Source organism: Genypterus blacodes, unplaced genomic scaffold (assembly GCF_046128005.1).
Source record: "Genypterus blacodes isolate CSIRO-AG114 ecotype Tasmania unplaced genomic scaffold, CSIRO-AGI_Gbla_v1 ptg000249l_1, whole genome shotgun sequence".
Classification (NCBI taxonomy): Eukaryota; Metazoa; Chordata; class Actinopteri; order Ophidiiformes; family Ophidiidae; genus Genypterus; species Genypterus blacodes.
The window spans coordinates 43,163-57,500 of record NW_027467045.1 but is presented as its reverse complement, the minus strand read 5'-3'; the positions used below and the strand labels follow the sequence as shown (position 1 = coordinate 57,500).

Here is a 14,338-nt window from a genome sequence, read left to right as displayed (position 1 = left end):
CACACACACACACACACACTATCCGCTGTTATTTAAATTCAGCATTGCGTCACTAGCTCCGTTCCGCGGGTTTAGCAGCTTCCTCTTTCTCCTCTCATAGTGATGTGTTTGTGTTGTAAACATTATGAACGTGTTGTTGCTTTAAGTCGCTTTGAAGTCGTTGAAATGCGGCGCAGCGCGCAGCCGAACCCGCACAGTTCCATGTTCGGACAGCCGGACTGAGACCCGGGACTCACGGGCGTGTTTACACTGACATGTACCGAGTATCGAAGCTTAAAGTTTGGTCAACGGGCTCTCGTTCTTGAAGCAGATGTGTTTAAGCTCTCTGGAATCTTAATTATCTTCAGATATCTTCCACATGTGACCCTGGAAAAGTGTCGTAAAATCACAGTCTCCGGCGCTGTCGACACTTCACTTCCTGTAAACATCGTTTCGAAATTCTGATGCAATTCAGAATTGTGAACTTGAGTCGATCGAGTTTCAGTATCGTGTTTGTCCAAATGAAAGAGTGATTCATGCTTTCCCGTCATCCGAGTGAACTGAACGCGTGACGCAAGATCGAGATGATCCACAGCGTGAAGCGTGGACTGAAGCGTGAGACAGCGAGGACACGGACAGACTGGGTAACATGTGAAGCTGTCAGACTGTCAGCTCTCTGTCCGGTAATGGACGCATGAGCCGAGGCTTTGAAAGGATGGAGTCACAAGTCAGAGTGTGTGCGTGTGTGTGGAGTCTCACTAACTGACTTGTGACTCCACACACACACACACACACACACACACACACACTGAAACGACTTTGTCTTCATGTCTGCATTATGTTGCCTTTTCTCTATAACACTCTTATCAGACCTGAACACACTCCTGTATGAACCAGGAAGGGCAACACAATCAATAATGATTGATTGACAGTTTGCAGTTGATCCAGCAGCACTGTGAGGTTTCACACGGATGTTGAGTGGGAAATGACACAGCAAAGGCCTGTGGGGTCACCAGGAGGAAGAGGCCAGCAGGGAGGAATGTAGTGCTGAGTGAGCAGCCAGAGTCCACCAGAGACACTGAGCCCACCAGATCACAGCCCGGGTCACACTGAGCCCACCAGATCACAGCCCCATCACACTGAGCCCACCAGATCACAGCCCCATCACACTGAGCCCGCCAGATCACAGCCCCATCACACTGAGCCCACCAGATCACAGCCCCATCACACTGAGCCCACCAGATCACAGCCCGGGTCACACTGAGCCCACCAGATCACAGCCCCATCACACTGAGCCCACCAGATCACAGCCCGGGTCACACTGAGCCCACCAGATCACAGCCCGGGTCACACTGAGCCCACCAGATCACAGCCCCATCACACTGAGCCCACCAGATCACAGCCCGGGTCACACTGAGCCCACCAGATCACAGCCCCATCACACTGAGCCCACCAGATCACAGCCCCACCTGATCACAGCACCATCACACTGAGCCCACCAGATCACAGCCCGGGTCACACTGAGCCCACCAGATCACAGCCCCATCACACTGAGCCCACCAGATCACAGCCCCATCACACTGAGCCCACCAGATCACAGCCCCACCTGATCACAGCCCCATCACACTGAGCCCACCAGATCACAGCCCGGGTCACACTGAGCCCACCAGATCACAGCCCCATCACACTGAGCCCACCAGATCACAGCCCGGGTCACACTGAGCCCACCAGATCACAGCCCCACCTGATCACAGCCCCATCACACTGAGCCCACCAGATCACAGCCCCACCAGATCACAGCCCCATCACACTGAGCCCACCAGATCACAGCCCCACCAGATCACAGCCCCATCACACTGAGCCCACCAGATCACAGCCCCATCACACTGAGCCCACCAGATCACAGCCCCGGTCACACTGAGCCCACCAGATCACAGCCCCACCTGATCACAGCCCCATCACACTGAGCCCACCAGATCACAGCCCCACCAGATCACAGCCCCATCACACTGAGCCCACCAGATCACAGCCCCACCAGATCACAGCCCCATCACACTGAGCCCACCAGATCACAGCCCCATCACACTGAGCCCACCAGATCACAGCCCCGGTCACACTGAGCCCACCAGATCACAGCCCCACCTGATCACAGCCCCATCACACTGAGCCCACCAGATCACAGCCCGGTCACACTGAGGTCACATCCACTACTCAGGCGCCTCAGATGACTTCTCTACTTCTTTGTAGTTAAGTCCATGTTCAGTGAGACGCCCCTGTCCCAGGCTCACAGACTGATAACAGTGTTTCCTTGTCCCACAGGAGTACATCGTGCGAGTCCATCGGGGCGTGTCTGCTGAGAACAGCTGGCAGGTAGGAGCGCTGTCACAACATGTGTCACACACTTGTCACACACTTGTCACAGCCTGACAGCAGCTGCAGGGCAACTTCACATCGTTTACAGAGAAGAAGTATTTACCCAAAGAAATACAAAGTTGTTTCCTCTCATCTGAGCGCTGCTGGTAAACACTTTGACCTCATCCATAATAAATGAACACTAATCACTGTGGTATTGATCCTGGGCGTGACTTTGCGCTGCCTGATCTTTATTATGAGCACATATCAGTACTGTGACCCTGTTTGACCTTTGCATTGAAATCCAGTTCAGCTTCTCTGGAATGATCCCAACATACGTGTGTGTGTGTGTGTGTGTGTGTGTGTGTGTGTGTGTGTGTGTGTGTGTGTGTGTGTGTGTGTGTGTGTGTGTGTGTGTGTGTGTGTGTGTGTGTGTGTGTGTGTGTGTGTGTGTGTGTGTGTGTGTGTGTGTGTGTGTGTGTGTGTGTGGCAGGTGATCCGGCGTTACAGTGACTTTGACGGCCTGAACAGCAGCCTGATGGTGAGTCTCCTCTACAAGCTTCATGTCCATGGACTCTTTGTGCTTCTGATGGGTATCCAATCAATCCCAGAGGAGTTAGTGTGTGTGTGTGGGAGTGTGTGTTATCTATCTGGAGCAGATCTGGTGTTGTGTATCCTGGGCTGATTCTGTCACACTGTGTTTGTCACAGCTGTTTTTCATCACAAGGTCAAAGGGCATCACTGAATGTCCTCTTGACTAACGGGAAGTTAGTTTTACCAGCTCATTTCCTCAGTGAGGAAAGACTCTCACTCACCCCACGTGACCTCTCTCTTTCTCTCTCTCTCCCTCCCTCCCTCCCTCTCTCTCTCTCTCTCTCTCTCTGTAGGTATGTGGCATCAGTCTTCCTCTTCCTCCTAAGAAGCTGATAGGAAACATGGACAGAGAGTTCATAGCAGAGAGGCAGAGAGGACTGCAGTCGTTTCTGGACTCCATTACCCAGCATCCCCTGCTCTGCAGCTCACTGCCAATCAAGAAGTTCCTGGACCCAAACAACTACTCCTCCAACTACACAGGTCTGTTTCTAATATGGAGACTTAGGAGAGTTCAGGGGGGTGGGAGCTATCATTTCATCCTCTCTCTCTCTCTCTCTCTCTCTCTCTCTGTCTCTCTCTCTCTCTCTCTCTCTCAGAGATCGCCCTGCAGCAGGTGTCCATGTACTTCAGGTCGGACCCTAAGTGGGAGGTGCTGGAGCCTCTCAGAGACGTTGGTGAGTTGTTTGTCTCTGTCAGCAGATACAGACTGTCAATATTGTGAAACTGTGGTTTGTTCCTTGAAGGCCGACAGCTTTGTCTTGGTCAAAGGTAAAGGTAACATTTCCTCAGATGGACGCCTCTGGGCCCAGGGTGCACACGCCTCAGATCTCTGCATGAAGAGCAGGCAGCACTCAATATAGAGCAGCTTACTGGCAGCACAAGCATCTGAAAGCATTTTTCCATCACTATCAAAATAAAAGCCCGACTACAAAAGCACTTTGTTATTTTCAGCTTTCATAGCGCGGCGGTGATGTCATCACGTTGTTTAGTCCAGGCGTGTTTGTTAAAGTCACATGTTCCTGTTGTGTTTAGGCTGGAGGATCAGGAAGAAATACTTCCTAATCCGAAACAAAGAGCAGAGCAAAGAGAAGCACGTGCTGAGCTGGGTGAGGAGCTGCTCTTCCTGCTCACACACACACCTTTACATTTATACACCTGAAGGAAATGGAATCAATCTGAATGTTGTTGCAGGTGGACCTGGGCCCTGATAAGTTCCTGTCAGACAAAGACCTTCAGTTAGCGATGAAGCTGCTCATCACCCAGTCTGTATGTCAGCACACACACACACACACACACACACACTTCTCCTCCCCCCCCCCCCTCTGTTCTCATCTCTTCCTCCTCCTCCTCCTCTTCCTCCTCCTCAGAGTCCTTATCTCTACCCGCTGCAGTTTGCCAGCACCAGTGAGTCTTCAGCTCTGCTCATCCGGCCGTTCAGTGAGAAAGGCTCCCTGAGGGATTTCATCTACAAGGTAGGAGAGGCCGGGACACAGCGCCCCCTGCTGGATGGAGCCTTTAATCAGCCACCATTCATATAAAGCCCCCGGACCTTCATTTGGTCTTTACAGAACAGATTGACCCTCAGACCTGAGACCCCTATAATCTGCTCTGTGTTGTCGTGTGTCCGTCCTCCAGGTGAAGCCCAGAGAGGGTTACCTGAAGAAGTACTGCAACCCCAAGAAGAGCCAGGGACTGGAACTGCCACAAATCAAACTGTACGGCCGTCAGATCCTGGAGGTACACACACACACACACACCGTTACACACACACACACATATACACACACAGACACCTGAGCGTGTGTCCGTCTGTGTGCTCCTGCAGGGCCTCAAGCTTCTCCACGACAGCTGCCTGTTCTTTGGCCACTTGCACTCGTCCAACGTCATGGTGGACGACGGCGTGTGCAGGCTGATGGACGTGGAGAACGGCATGCTGGGAGTTCCCTCCATGCTTCGCCCCTCCTTCACCCAACTCAGGAAAATCAATGTAGGTAGCTGCTGCGTTAGATTGAGGTCCACAGGTGAAGCGTGTTAGTTTGGCTCCTTGTTGTGTTTGAGTTTATGAGTTTGTTTTGGACCTGCAGACCACAGAGAGCGTGGACGTGTTCTGCTTCGGACATTTACTCTACGAGATGACCTACGGCAGGCTGCTAGACGCCGTCCCTGTGGACCACTACCCCGCCGTCCCTTACACCTCTGTAGGTCTGTACATCTGCATGCTGCCGGGTCTTCAAGGTTCCACAAGACAGAACATCTAGAATTAAGTGTCTGAAACGTTCATGTGAGTCCTCATCATGCTCTGTCCTTTGTCTCTCTGTGTGTGTGTGTGTGTGTGTGTGTGTGTGTGTGTGTGTGTGTATGCAACGGTGTGTGTGTGTGTGTCTGTGTGTGTGTGCGCGTGTGTGTGTCCAGTGTCCGTTTTGCAGTCCATCCTGTCCACGGAAGCCTGTAAGAGTGGGATGCCAACAGTGTCGCAGCTCATCCAGACACCGTGAGTTCCTGTGGTGAATGATTGACAGGTTAGAAGTTAGCGTTTACGACTTTCCGTGTAGGCTCGTGATGTCAGCTGACAACAGAAACATGAAGCTCAGCTGGATCAGGTAGGAGATCCAGTGGGAACTCTTTACCCACACTTTGTTCTATGAATCACATCTGTTGCTTTTATGGTTGAGCAAATAAACAGAATGGGGCCCAACATTGAACCCTGAGGCACTCCAGCCTGAGGTTCTTGGCCCTGTGCTGGGTCAGGAGACGTTGTTGTTGAAGCTCTTTGACATGTTGTGTGATTATTGGACTTGGACCCACCTGGACCGGATGTAGAGGTGGTAAATGTGCAGCATCATCATCATCATCTCAGTGAGGATCTTTATGTTCTCAGGCTCTTCAGTGACGTTCAGATTCAGCACTCAGACAAAGTCCAGATGAAGGTGAGGTCATCTGCTTCTACTCCAGCTTAGACTCCAACAGAGAGCAAAGTGCTTGTCTTCATGTCAGATCTGTCTGTGTTTCAAGGTCCCCAGCAGGCTGAAGGAGGCGCTGAAGGCTGCCAAGGACAGCCTGGAGAAGAGGCTGCAGGAGGAGCAGCGACAGGTGCGTCAGCGACTCGTCACACACACACACACACACTGTTTACACTGTGCAGCCTCACAGGAGAGTGGTAACGCTGTGTGTCATCTTCTCCACTGAAGCTCCACCAGCACAGGAGACTGACCAGAGCTCAGTCTCACCACAGCTCAGAGGAAGAGAAGAAGAGGAGGAAGATCTTGGCCAGGAAGGTAAACGCCTCACACAGCACCTAGCACGTCTCCACAGCTTCATGTCCTCCTCATCCTCACCTTCATGTGTTGGCACAGATCACTGGAGGCTTTGACATTCCTAAGGTTTCACTTCCATCTGTTTCTTTCCAGAAGTCCAGACAGTCGGCCTACGAGAACGAGGAAGACGTCTCCGTCAAAAACAACAACAACTCTGGTGAGTGACTGCTGCTGCTCCTCTGGACCGCTTTGTTTCTCTACGTGTACAACTGAGCAAGATATGAGCAACGACAGTAGACGCCACTGGATCTGGATCAGTCGGATCTGGATCAGATCCTCTTCAGATAGGAGCTCTATGTCTCCAGGCAGAGCCGAGTGTAAACACGCAGCTAGCGGCAACATGTAGCTGAGATGATTCAGTGAAGGACAAACAGATGCAGGTGCTGGTCGTCATGGCAACTTGTTGGTGTTTGCTCTTCTTCACTGAGACTTGTCTGTGTGTCTCTGCTTCTTTGTCTTCAGGCTCTGGAGCCAGCTCACCCCTGACCTCCCCCTCCTCCCCCACCCCCCCATCCACTACAGGTACGTCTGTCTGTCTGTCTGTCTGTCTGTCTGTCTGTCTGTTTTGACACGTTGGTCTCTCTCTCTCTCTGGGAGGCTCTCCAGCGCCCCCCGGTGGTGAAGCTGTGGTTGGCGTGTCCGGCGGCGCTCAGATCACTAACTGCATCTCTCTCATTAACTCTCTAGTGACCAAACACACCAGGCTGAATGAAATGATTGATTGATTTGGAATAATGATGACACTAACTGATTGGTTTGACCTGTCTGTCTCTCTGTCCACCTGTCTGTCTGTCTCTTCTCCTGGTTCTCAGACAGGTGTCTGTCTTCTTCTCTTTGTGTCTGTCTGACGCAGGGCAGGAAGCTCTGGTGTGTGATCTCACACACTGATTCACCTCAGGACACGTCTGCTCTTCTTCTCTTTGTTCTGTTCAGCAAATCAATAAGTGTCTTTACACCATCATCACTTTGATCTGTGACCTTTGACCTGTAGATTCAGGTCACTGCTGACATGAGAAGGCCGCTCTGCATCCACAACTCAAGTTTACAGTCGGTCCAGCCAGACCTGAACGCAGCAGCAGCATCCTGCCCTGCTAGTTTCCTCTCCTCTCCTTTTTCTCCTCATCTCTCCTCCTCTCTACCTCTCCTCTCCTCTCTTCCTCCTCTCCTCTCCTCTCCTGGTGTACTGTGTAAGTTCTGCCCGGTCCACTGAGCTCTTAACACTCCTCTCTCTCTCTCTCCTTCCTCTTCTCCACCATAGAGCATGCTCCATTCTGACTGTGTCCTTGGGTAAAGTAACGGTTCAACTTAAACTGTTGATGATGACGATGTTGAAGGTCCCTGGTGGTTTTTAAGGCGGTGGCACACCTTAGCTTCCCAGAGAGCTCCGGGTCACCGCACTCTGCCTGCTGAAGCTGGAGGAGGAAACGTCTCAGAGCCTTTGAGAGCCAAGATCAGATCAGAGACACAAAGACTCCTCTTCTTCACTCTCATTGGCTCAAACTCCTCTGAACAGAAAGCTGTCAGTCAGTCAGAACGTTTGATTCGACTGGGATTAGGGCGATAAACAGATCCAGTATGTTGTCTTGATGCAGACTCAGTGAGTGATCCTCTGGCCCGTCTGGAGTAAAGGTGTCCGCCTTCAAAAACACGTCACAACCCCTCGCTGCCCCTCCCTCAGGTTGTGACGACCCCGCTCTGCCTGTGCCCCCTGTCAGTGGCTTGGATTGCCCGCGTGTCTGTGCGTCTCTTTGTGCGTGTCTGTGTGTGTCTGTGGGATCGGTCCGCTCGTGTTTGTGTCGTTGAAGCCTCAGAAACAGGAGATTAAACACGGATGACCCTCTGTTGTCAGTCAGGTCACATGGGGAGAAGAAGAACAGGTCAGGAGGGTTAAGGGTTAAAGCCACCGATGAGCATCAAACGTGTTCCTGTAACGGTGTGCGTTTGGCTTTAGCGGATCAGAGCTCGAGGGTGACGTAGAGGTAGAGAGTAGACGCGCCCAGCTGGGCTCTGAAACTGTAACCACGGCGACGAGTGCAGATGATGTGAATGTTGCATGGACAGAATCGTCTCCACTCTGACTGCAGCTGCTGGAGACGCTCCCGTCCCCCTCTGTCCGTCCCCGCGTCCTCTCCACGTTGCCCCTCAGTTTGCTCAGCGTGCTGCAATCAGGAGTTGGAAGGTTGTGTATTCTGAGCTCCCCGCCGCCATCACACGCTCCACCGCCCACTTCCTGCTTCTCCCCCCCCTCGCCAGCGACGCCTCAGTTTGCTTCTTTGTTTACGTTCTGAGAGTGGAGCCAGAGCGACCATCAGTCCACCACCAGGTCCACAGGGCTCCGACTGACGCTCTGCCTGCTCTTCACTCCCCCCTGCAGGCTCTGTTAGGTGACGCTCTGGATGCCCCTCTACCCTCTGGACGCACACGGAGAATCGTTCGCCTCACTTTGTTGATTTTGTTTCACTCCTGGGTGTAAATGGAATAAAGACTTGAGCTTCTTAGATGTTGTTGACGTCAAAATGAAAAGATGAAGCTGAAGCACGATGAAGACGAGCAGGTCACCTCAGGTCAGCGGGCTTATATGAGGCGATGAAGAGCAGCGACCCTCAGTAGAGATCACAGTGCTCTGGTTGGACTGATGGTGGACTGAATGAAGCTCTGGATCTTCAAACGGCTAAACATAAACATCATGCGCCTCCATCTGCTCCTCGTGCTCCCGCCTCTGACCACACAGCTCAGCTTCTCTTCTGCCTATCAGCTGAAGCATGTTGACACAGGAAGTGAAGCTGAGACCTCAGAGTTCCTGCTGCTGACGGTTTGTACCTGACGTCCAGTCAGGAGCAGCGCGCCTCACACACATCTGTCTGTGTGTGTGTGTGTGTGTGTGGGACATTAAACATGACATCACACAGCAGCTGTTAGTCTGGAGGGACACGCTGGTCTGAACTCTGGTTGTTCTTCTGTAAGTCGTCTCTCTGTGTAGATGTTTGTGCTTCTCTTCCCTCCACAATAAAAGCTCAACCTGGATTCTCTAATAGAAGGTCAGAGGTCAACATATAAGTTTGTAACTAAACTTCTCTCTTCATGTAGAGGAGCGTTAGAGGCTTTGACACGTGTTCATGGATCCATAACATCTACACACTGAGACAACACAGGAACACACACACAGTCTGGAGCCGTCTCATGTGACAAACTCTTCCTGTCTGCTGCTCACTGCTTCCTCTCATTCTTCTCTCTCCTCCAGGAGCCCAGACTGGACCTCCTCCTCCTCCTCCTCCACCCCCGCCTCCCCCTCCCCCTCCCCCTCCCCCTCCCATGCCTGCATCCTCCTCCTCCTGCCCTCCACCTGTGGGCTCCTCTGGTGGGAGCGGGGGAGGTCGTGCTGCCTTGCTCAGCTCCATTCAGGGCTTCAGCAAGGGCAAGCTGAAGAAGGCCAAGACCACTGACTGCAGCTAGCCCAGCGCCTGAGCCTGGGACCTGAGCCCTGGGACCTGAGCCCTGGGACCTGAGCCCTGGGACCTGAGCCCTGGGACCTGAGCCCTGGGACCTGAGCCCTGGGACCTGAGGCCTGGTCTCCATGGCAGCATGACCTCACACCTCAGCCCACCACTATTGTCCGGCCGCTCTGCGACCTTTGCGTCGTTTCTCCCGGAGATGTGAAAACAAAACTTTTTTTTTTGCTTTTATATGGTTTTTAATTTTTTAATCCATTGCTGTTTGGACGTACGGACCGGAGAACAGACGAGGGGACACGGACATGTCTCCATGGGAACGCTGGCCCTTTGGCTCCCAAACGCAGCGGTTGTGTTTTGGTATGAGACGTTTTGATGCAGCGGCCTTAATGCATCCTGCCTCTTCCTCCCAGAGACGCTGCTCTTCATCAGCACTGAGGGGGAACGAGGAGCGACGGAGCACCTGGCCTGCAACTTCCCTCCATATAAGCGTCTGCTGCCTCTTCTGCTTTGTTTTGATCTCCGAACGCGCAAAAACCCAGATAATCTACAGAACGTAAAGCGTCTCCCTCATTTTTTTTACGCTTTACTGCGCTGCACTCATGCTGCACGCTAGTGAGGATGTGTCTTCATCACACCATCAGCTGTTAGGTTGGTTTCCTCCGTTCATACATTTAAGACGACTAACCCTTAATCAGAATGAGCAGCAGTGGTGTCGTGGGACTTTATGGTCCATGTTGAGGAGAAACCTGGGCATTAGACTGAACCTGGTCCTGGACCAGAGGCCCTGAAGGCAGCACCAAGCTTCTGCAGAAGGTCAAGGGTCACACGAGTCTCGCTGCCTGCTGCACGTTCAGGATGTGTGTGTAGAAATGAGATGAACCTTTGCTGCGTTGGCGCTGAGCTCAGACTCTCGGCTCGTCTTGACTCATCAGTGCCATTTTGAATGTTGTGCCTTTGGAAATGCTAATATTTTTGTAATACTTGTGTATGTGAGCAGAGGAGCGTCGGCTCAGCACGCAGGACGTCATCACAGGAACCCACACATTCACACAGGAAGTTAGAATCCCTCTCATACCACCGCCAAGGCCGGAAAAGCCTGAGGCAAAAATTATAATAGGACTTGAATATTTTTTCATCATAAGAGACTAAAATGGATCTGGACCACAGCGATCATTTGTATGAATGACCGATCATCAGTAACTATGGAAACAAGCTAATGGTCTCCAAAGTCCATTAATCATTTTTGGCACCAAACTTTACAAGTTTCTGCCCCATTAATACATTAAGTATTTTGAACACGTGACCCTCTCCTGTCAGCTGTCTGCAGGCTGCTGTGATGACGTCATCAGGTGTTAGCCCCAGCTCTCTGCTGTGATCACATGTTGGCACTTTGAACCTTTGTGTTAAATCTTTTTGCTTCATGCGGAACTTTGTTTTCTTATCAGTGCAATCATCGATCATTAAACTCGGATAATCATTTCCTGTTGGCTCCATGTTCAATCGATCTGCCGCCTCAATCCACACAGTTCACGGGTATCTATTCATTTCCGGTTATCCGGTTAACACAGCGAGCGTTTTTAACTGTTTCCTGGCTCTGATATGTCTGAGCTCCGCGTTGCGTCAGTTCGTTAAGTGTCACAGATGGCGGCAGTGTGACGTCACAGACAGAGGCGTCACTCCGTCCAAACATCTGAAGATCAGCGGAGACACAGACCGACAAATGATGAGCAGCTGGGATCTCTCTGTGTTCGAGTTAAAAACACAGCAGCTCTCATAAACAACAACAGCAGCAGCAGGTCGATCAGCTGTTAACAATGACATCACCAGTTTGATGACAAGATTTTACCGGGAAACGTTTCTTCACAACTTTGACTTTATGTCCGAGACTCGTTGCCCTGGTAACTGACACCTTGTCCAACACACACACACACACACACACACACACACACACACACACACACACACACACACACACACACAGAGTTCTGTCCTGTATTTCCTCTTCCTGTGAAATCCAAACAATGTGTTCCAGTGCTGTGTGTTTGTGTTTGTGTTGCCTCGTAACAACTCAAACGGCTCAGACCCAAGTGAAGTCAGAGGCCAGACTTGGGTGTGATGACGTCATGCTCCGGTCCCTGAGCGTGATTTAAGCTCGTGCCGCGTGTTTCCGCCCGTGATGGACTCCAGCCGGGCCCCGGTGGCTTACGGACACTGGGCCGTGCCGCAGCTGTGCGCCGAGCTGCGGCGGCCCGAGGCGGACAGGAGGCAGCGCGCGCAGGCGTCACTGTGCGACCTGATCCGAGACCCGGAGACGCTCCTGCACGCGCTCAACGCAGGTACACGCACGCGCAGTTACGCCTCAGTTACTTACACACTTTGTAAGAAAATATGAAGAGTAAATTGTGTGTGTGTGTGTGTGTGTGTAGGTTTGGTGCCGCTGTTAAAAGTTTTGTTGCAGGATGAAAATCAGTCCATCAGAGTAAAAACCTGCGAGCTGCTCTACCTGCTGGCCGCTCACAGCATCGGCAGGTCTGCTTCCTTTAGTTACAGTTTGTTTGTTTTCTGTTTGTTTTGATACACAATGATCATAATCTCTCTTCCCCCCCCCCCCCTCCTCTCAGACAGGCCATCCTGTCTTCCTCTCTCCTGTCTCCTCTCTCTCAGCTGTTGGACTCCTGCAGGAGGAGCGTCCTCCTGGTGATGAACCGTCTCTCTCTGCTGCCTGCAGGTACAAACCGCACCCATCACATTCATTCATCTGAGTCAATCACCATGCCGACATCACACACAACAATCCATCTGTGCCTAAAGTCTCAGCAGTAGAATGAACTTGAGTATCCAAAACATGTACAAGTAAAAAGTCATTGAAGTTACCAACACCCCCCAGTGGTTGACTGAACAGTAAGGGCCCTAGAACTGAGCCTTATGGGACTCCCAATGGAGATGTTTTAGTTTCTGATGAAACGTTTTGGATTGAGACCACGACTTCATCTGAGGAGGTACGACTGAAACCACCTCAGAGCTGAGCCTGACAGACCGAACAGCTTCTCTAACATAAGAAAGAGATTCTGGTGATCAGCTGTGTCAAAGGTCACGTTGAGGCCCAGAATACAGTGTGTGTGTGTGTGTGTGTGTGTGTGTGTGTTCCTGCAGGAGCACAGGCTCTACTGGCTTTGGTTCCTAAACTGATGGAGCAGCTCGTCAAGGAGGAGGAGGAAGACGAGGTCCTGATCCTCCTCCTCTCCACCCTCAGCGTCTGCTTCACCCTGGACGCTCTGCCCGCTCTAGCCTCTGACGCCGTCTCTGTGGTGGGCCAGCGACTCTCTCACCGCTGCACCGGCGTCCGCAGGGAGGCGTTGGCGGCCATGATGGCCCTCAGGTAGCACAGATACATGCATATTTAATAATCTGACTGGTTGGTCCCGTAGTCTCTGCTATCATCGAGTGGTGACCAGGGCAAGTCAAGTCCATTTCATTTGTAGCGCTCGATATCACATACGATGTCTGTCCATCCACAGTGAGCGAGTGCCGAACAGGTTCTCTAAGAGTCTGGGACCTGGCAAGCCACCGGTTTTCTCTGATTGTTTGTTTGGTCTCAGCGTTCCTGTGGAGGGGAAGCAGAGAGTTTGCGAGGAGGCGGTACTTCCTGTCCTGGTCAGACTGTTATCGGACAGAGACGTGGACGTTCAGACCAACAGTGCAGGGGTCTTAATGAACACAGTGATCATCACCTCTGGTACACACACACACAAACACACACACACACACACACACACACACACACACACACAGTCACACACACACACACACACACACACACACACACTAACACACTCCTCCTGGTGTAGCAAAGCTTCAGTGTGTGGATCTGGACGTCGTCCCGCTCCTCCTGGGCTTGATCTCTCAGGACATGGATGAAGAGGGGAGGAAGAAGAGGAAGGGTCTGCTCCTTTACGCCCTGCAAGCTTTGTCCTCGCTGGCCGAAGCTCCGCCCGGCCGCCGCCTCCTGCTGCAGCGCCTCCCCCTGCTGACCAGGTGGAGTACTGACATGGAGGGGGACCAGGATGTTCGCCGAGCCGCCCAGACCGCCGTCAGCATCGTCACGTGGACGCCCTGACAGAATGAGTGACCTCTGACCTCCAGTCAGCATCTGATGAGCAAGTTTACAAAGTTCTGCTTCATTTAAAGTTTGTCACCTTCTCTTGAAGAAGAGAAGATTTTGTTCCAGAGTTTTGTGCCACAGTTTTGAGACTTTTTCAGACCTCGTTTGTTGTTCAAACCTTTTCTCCAGTTTAGATTTTTAAATAAACAAATGAACCTGAACCTCCATCCCATCTCTGTCATCACTTTTCCTTTGTGTTCCTTTGTGATTCTGCATTCTTCTATTGACTGTTTGGTTTGTTCTTAAAACATTTTGGAAGACATTTCAACCACCTGAACACCATAGCAACGCCATAGCAACTAGCATTTCTCTGTTGCAGCAAATTTATTCAACCAAACAATCATTTTCATGTCTTCATCAGGCTTCTAGAGCAGCAGTCGGAGCTCCTTAAGGCTCTTATGGGCATAATGGCTGCTCTTTGCCTTTCCCCTTTTCAGTTCCACCCCATTTTGTGTTTTCCCATTTCTTCTTCATCCCTTTCCCCC

General features: G+C 51.7%; 2 protein-coding genes across 5 annotated transcripts in view; both read left to right on the top strand.

Annotated features, from left to right (window-relative positions):
- Window positions 1-11,170, top strand: part of pxk (PX domain containing serine/threonine kinase) — an 11,519-nt gene extending 349 nt beyond the window's left edge. Inside the window, exons 2-19 of one of the 4 annotated variants that reach the window (XR_012965558.1) lie at window positions 2,299-2,349; window positions 2,825-2,872; window positions 3,219-3,405; window positions 3,522-3,599; window positions 3,958-4,031; window positions 4,117-4,191; window positions 4,293-4,397; window positions 4,561-4,662; window positions 4,751-4,912; window positions 5,010-5,127; window positions 5,338-5,416; window positions 5,804-5,852; window positions 5,938-6,015; window positions 6,114-6,200; window positions 6,333-6,396; window positions 6,702-6,761; window positions 7,498-8,034; window positions 8,093-9,234. Coding sequence is in view for 3 of the 4 variants with exons in the window: in XM_076171404.1 (XP_076027519.1) it covers window positions 2,299-2,349; window positions 2,825-2,872; window positions 3,219-3,405; window positions 3,522-3,599; window positions 3,958-4,031; window positions 4,117-4,191; window positions 4,293-4,397; window positions 4,561-4,662; window positions 4,751-4,912; window positions 5,010-5,127; window positions 5,338-5,416; window positions 5,804-5,852; window positions 5,938-6,015; window positions 6,114-6,200; window positions 6,333-6,396; window positions 6,702-6,761; window positions 9,481-9,692 (1,629 nt within the window). In the remaining variant the exon portion in view is untranslated. Of the gene's footprint in view, window positions 1-2,298; window positions 2,350-2,824; window positions 2,873-3,218; window positions 3,406-3,521; window positions 3,600-3,957; window positions 4,032-4,116; window positions 4,192-4,292; window positions 4,398-4,560; window positions 4,663-4,750; window positions 4,913-5,009; window positions 5,128-5,337; window positions 5,417-5,803; window positions 5,853-5,937; window positions 6,016-6,113; window positions 6,201-6,332; window positions 6,397-6,701; window positions 6,762-7,497; window positions 9,235-9,480 lie in introns of those variants that run through there. The other 3 variants (XM_076171405.1, XM_076171404.1, XM_076171406.1) reach the window with 3 other exon arrangements.
- Window positions 11,171-11,258: 88 nt separating this feature from the next.
- Window positions 11,259-13,976, top strand: rsph14 (radial spoke head 14 homolog). Its single transcript, XM_076171412.1, has 6 exons — window positions 11,259-12,027; window positions 12,118-12,220; window positions 12,313-12,419; window positions 12,845-13,070; window positions 13,291-13,427; window positions 13,540-13,976. The coding sequence occupies exons 1-6, from the start codon at window positions 11,868-11,870 to the stop codon at window positions 13,806-13,808; spliced, it is 1,002 nt and encodes a 333-aa protein (XP_076027527.1). The 5' UTR covers window positions 11,259-11,867; the 3' UTR covers window positions 13,809-13,976.
- The last annotated feature ends 362 nt before the right edge of the window (window positions 13,977-14,338 follow it).

Coding starts and splice junctions, on each gene's coding strand:
- rsph14 (XM_076171412.1), top strand. CDS start 11,868: ATGGACTCCAGCCGGGCCCCGGTGGCTTACGGACACTGGGCCGTGCCG. Junction 12,221..12,312: donor GCCGCTCACAGCATCGGCAG/GTCTGCTTCCTT, acceptor CCCTCCTCTCAG/ACAGGCCATCCTGTCTTCCT. Junction 13,428..13,539: donor CACAGTGATCATCACCTCTG/GTACACACACAC, acceptor CTCCTGGTGTAG/CAAAGCTTCAGTGTGTGGAT.